Raw genomic sequence first — 5310 nt, 5'->3', positions numbered from 1 at the left:
CGGACGCGACCAAATCGGTCTAACAATTCGGTTCCTCGTTACGTTCACCCCCTCAACTCCGCATGCGCGCGGAGTTTGGACGTAACATAAATTTAAAGTTAATAATACTGAAACATTTTTCTAACAAAAAATAATAAATAAAAACTCTGTTTAAAAAATAAATTTATTTATAATTATGACTAAAGCTTGATATTTTTTAATTTAATAAAATAATTGTTTTTATTATCAAAAATATATTATATAATTAGAAATTATTAATTTATTTAATACTCGTTTAATTAATACTAAAACACAATTTCTGGAATATTTTATTATATTAAATTTTATACAAATTACTATTTTTACAATCATTTATATTTTTGTTTATTTCAACCTTTTTTCTATTTTTATCTTCTCATATTTTTGAATAGGTTGATTAACTGATGGCATATTAAATTATTATCTTAATGCGTATCGGTTATATCGTCACTGAAATCTATAATATATGGAATTATCTTGAATGCCGAACATAGAGCTCGTAACGAAGCGAGCAATATTTTACACTATAGCTTTGCAGTTGTCTATTCAGAAACTGCACTTACTGAAGATCGTTGATGACGACTGCTGTATATGCACACAGATTACACATAAAGCGATGTACAAGCGTAAACCACATCAATAAAGACGTAAATGAAGAGGAAGGAATTGTTCGACATTTCGGTCAGTTAATTTTTGATCAACGCCTGTATATAAATATTTAATCGCACATGTGATTCGATATGCATTGTTATCCCGAATCTTCCACGTTTCGTTTCATAATAGAATAACACAATGAAATTTAAATAGTTATGATAAAACAACTTTGTGAACAAAAATATAATTTTTGCGAATTTGTCAAATTTTTACGTTTTAAGTCTATTAATTATTTAAATAATTTTATAATTCTAATATTAATTTATATCTACATACATTATAGAACTAATATTATATTACTTATCAATTATTATTAACAGAATTTATATTTTATAGACAATTTCTATAAAGGATAAATGGAAATATTAATATTTTATAGAATTTGTAATATATGTACATCAAATGACAACTTTTTAATTAATAGAAAAAATTACTTAAATTCGCATTGCAAAACCATTGTCGTTCCTTCTCTTTCTAAAAACAGTGCTTACTATTTTATTAATTATTACTGCGACTTTACATTCATAGCTGTAAAGCATTGTGTTTTATGTGTGTGTACATGTTGTGATGATATACAAACACTTAACAAGTAAAAATGTTATATGTAGATAACTTTCTAAGCAATATTTAACAATGCCTGTTAGTGCAACAAATAAAAGTACTAAAAAAAGATATAAATCTAAGAAACTGTTAAATATTTTCATGTTTATACTATTTGTGAACAGATGCTTATTTTGAATCATTGACTCTTTGTATCGAGCAGTTTTATTCTGAAATACTTTTGCTTCAAAACTTTAGTTTTAACATTGTAATAATTTTAATAATTTTTAAAAAAAAGTCACTTGAAAATAAAAATATTGATTGTTAAAGAGCTAAACTTTTTCAATCAAATAAACAGTAAATAATTCAAATTTATAATTATTAGATATCAATTAGGCCTAATCAGACTGCGTAAAATTTTTGAGTTTGTTTGTTAAAAATTATATTAGAATTTTCTTAAAATCAAATTTTTGAAATTTTTTGAATCTATAGCCCAATCTAATGATTAATCATTAGTAATTAATCTATATTATTCTGTTAATTATTTTTCCAAACTCTGAATATCTTCAAAGGCATGATTTGACGAACTAATAATACTTTTTAAAGCAAAATACTAATACTTTTTAAAGCAAAAAAAGAGAGATGAAAGTAAAAATTGAAAAAGAAGAAAAAGAAGCATAGCGAGGCGCATGCGACACTCACGGTGGACATTGGATGCGAGTAAGTTGTAGTGTTGGATTGGTATGGGCGTGCTAGGGAGGACCTGCAAAATAACCTGCGGTGGCAACGGGGCCCTGTGATCTTGGGGACCGTTCGATCGATCCTGCACACGGGGCCCCGTGCAGGTCTCCTGTCTGCAGAGTGTTTCGCTCAGCGCAATGTTACAACTGTTGGAAAATCGTTGGTGCACATTGGCACCGTTGCTGATTGCTGTACCGTTCCCATCGCCGCAACCGGTGCAGCTGGTCGATATCGTGGTGGTAGTCGTCGTCGTTGTCGCTGATGTTGCCCCTGTAGAATTCATGGTCGCCGTTACAGCGTTGGTCGTCGGGGTACTCATTGTCGATCCGTTATTAGCAGATGTCGCATCCGTCTTTGTCTCGACGATCACCTGCGTTGCCTCACCAATACCGCCCTGATTATTCGCAACCACGAAAGCGGAATTTTCCTCCTTGGTGATGCTCATGTAGTAACAAGTATCGGTCTTCTTCATTATATGTCGTGGCCCTGCGTATAGAAGTACACAATTGGCGCACATATTGTGGCAGCCTTTTATTCTATATTTATAAAATTTAATTTATTTATTTAAACATTTTGTTTTTTTACTGTTCCTTTTTACTTCTAGTTATTATTATATTCATAATCTTTTTTGAAGTATAATTAATTATTTTTTAAATTGACAAAAAATTGTACAAAAGAAAACGAAATACAAAATCTAAATTTCAATGTCTCTTGTTATTTAAGATCTTTTCTTATTTATTTTTTATTCAAGAAATAAAAAGCTGGAAAAAGTACCCAAGAAAAAGGAAAAACACCGCAGTAATGTGTGTCGCGAGATTACCAGGATTCAGTAGGATAGTGTCCTCGTAAAATTCCGGAAGTTCCGCCGGTCTGACTGCGACAAGTGCAACCCCGTATTTCCGGTGACTGTGGAAGGACGCGTAGGTGAAAGATTTTCCCTCGTACTCTCCGAAAAAGCGGGAGTCGCCGAGAATTATATGATAAATCTCGTTGCCGGAACATTTACCATATAGCCTGTGCCATTCTTCTTGTGACTGTTGACCTTCTCTGTGAAAAGAAAGATTTCAATTTACAATTTTTCCGTCTTTATGCAATCTTTATAATATGTAACGTTTACAACATAAAATTACACAAAATAAACAATAGTATAAAATAACACATTTCATCGTATATTATATATTTTGTAAAATGTATTGCAGCATTTAATAAAATCTTACAATCTCACATATATATTTATAATTTGGTAATACTCGTATATACTATACATTATCGAATTGAAATTAAAATTAATTCTATCATTACATATGTCTAAAAATTAAATAAATACTGAAGTGAAGAACAGTTTTGTGAGTGTATACACTACAAAACGTGTACGTGACTACTGTATGGCTAAATTTGTAGTCTAATTATGCTTTATGGTACATTTTGAACAGTACTTACTGTCCCCTGGATGTGTGTAGCAACAAGGTCACTAACGTTGATGCGCCGGGACACGTGCAATTATTTGCCAAAAGGGCGTATTTAAATTCATCCTCGCACACCACGTGCTCCGCAAACTTCACGTGGAGCTTGTTTTCCGGACGGAAGATTTGAACATATTGAGGAACGATGGGCGCAAAATCTTTCACCGCCCATGATCTACAATACAATTGTCAAAATCAATTATCCGTGAGATTTAAATTCAATTTTTTTTTCAAATTATTCAAGACAATTCTGTGCTAAATAAGGAAAAGAATTTTTTAAAACATATATATTTTTAATATATATTCAAATATATATTTTTATATATAAACTACATATTTTCATTGTATAACATTATTTGATTATTTCTTGAATCAAAATTTAATTATCTAAAATACATTTCAGATTTTTTCTATTTTATTTTATCTACAGATCTTTTACTAATTCGAGACTTAATTAGAATTACTGAACAGAAAGCCGATGTCTTAAGGTGCTCGCTACAAGTCAACTGCGCTTTACAACTGAATTTGAAAGTAAAGAAAGTTAAGTGATTAAGGTCAACAAGAAAGCTTAACTTCTATTTAAATTCCGAAGTAAAACTTAAATGAAAAATGTCTGATATTGATCGCAAAATAGATCGTCGGAAATAATATTAGAATTGCAATGTTTAATACTTATAACGTGAAACCTTTATTAAGGAAAAAGAAAAGTAAGAAGAAGATGGAATTTACAACGGCGATTATAAACTTTGTTAACAAATTATATTGTACAATTTTCATTTATCCTGACCTGAGTATCGTGTGTTCGTCAGCAGCGGTTTTGTCAGCATAATTTCTCGCTGCCAGCACGAAACAAGCTTCCGCCTCGTTCATCCTGGCTCTCGCAAGATCGCCATCCTTCAGGCATGAGCCTTGTATGTAGATTACCCTCTGCGCCCAGATTGGCACTTGCAGGATCATCCGCATTGTGGTGTCGAGTTCCATCGGTGATAAAAGCACCACATAATAGTCCTATTCGTATTCAGATCATTTTCAATCATTAACATTAAAAATGATAAAATAAATTAAAGCAAAAGCGTGTAGAAAGATAAATAATGCAATTAATTAACGCTCTCTATATTTTTTAAGTCATAACAGTATCATAGATCTTTATAAACACATCAGAAGTATATATTGAATATGTACATTTTTATTCGTAATTATTTCATAAAAAATTAAAATTAAAATTATTTTTTTTTATAATAATTGTATTTTGATGTCTCATTCAGCAATGTATTTTTAATTTTTACAAATCGCATTGTAGTCATGATTAAAATTAAGTTTGACGACATGTTTTAAACTTAATTGCCTCAGCTACTTAACTATGATAAACTGAAAGCTTGATAAAGAATTTTTACGAAATCACAAGTCGTCCAGTACATAATGAAATATTCAAGGCACGTAATTCGTTCGTCGCCTAACCTGCAGCAAGGGATGGGCGTAAAACTCGTTTAGAAAGTCCATAATGGTGTCGGCTTGCAGTGTCGTACTGCAAACTACCACATGCTTCTCGCTTTGCGCTCTGTGTGATGAATACGAGCCACCAAGCTTCTGTCGCTCCATCCATGTGAATGCTAACTGTTCGAACTGTAATCAACATGAGATTATTATGCAATCAACTAATATTTACTTATTTGCATAAATCATAATAAATTAAAATAGGAAATCGCGTTATTCTTTACAAATTTATTAGATTAATAGATCAAATAAATAAACAAAAATATAATTTTGTTTTAATAAAAATAAAATTATACGTTTATATTCCGCAAAAGCTGTTTATATTAAAAATATTGAAAAAAAAATAGAATAAAATCTTTTTTATTTTTATCATTTCTTTTTGAAATCTTTTTTTATCGTG

At 30.6% G+C, this 5310-nt stretch overlaps 1 protein-coding gene across 1 annotated transcript in view; it reads right to left on the bottom strand.

The window, feature by feature from the left end:
- LOC108747557 (potassium channel subfamily T member 2) overlaps window positions 1-5310 on the bottom strand; it is an 87445-nt gene that overhangs the window by 14586 nt on the left and 67549 nt on the right. Inside the window, exons 9-13 of the mRNA XM_018485116.1 lie at window positions 4875-5039; window positions 4204-4424; window positions 3394-3591; window positions 2774-3000; window positions 1915-2439 (exon numbers count right to left, since the gene is read on the bottom strand). Of these exons, the coding sequence (XP_018340618.1) occupies window positions 1915-2439; window positions 2774-3000; window positions 3394-3591; window positions 4204-4424; window positions 4875-5039 (1336 nt within the window). The remainder of the gene's footprint in view (window positions 1-1914; window positions 2440-2773; window positions 3001-3393; window positions 3592-4203; window positions 4425-4874; window positions 5040-5310) is intronic.

Source organism: Trachymyrmex septentrionalis, unplaced genomic scaffold (assembly GCF_001594115.1).
Source record: "Trachymyrmex septentrionalis isolate Tsep2-gDNA-1 unplaced genomic scaffold, Tsep1.0 scaffold20, whole genome shotgun sequence".
In the NCBI taxonomy this organism is placed as follows: Eukaryota; Metazoa; Arthropoda; class Insecta; order Hymenoptera; family Formicidae; genus Trachymyrmex; species Trachymyrmex septentrionalis.
Note: the sequence above shows the minus strand (reverse complement) of the source record. Positions and strands in the feature narration are given on the sequence as shown.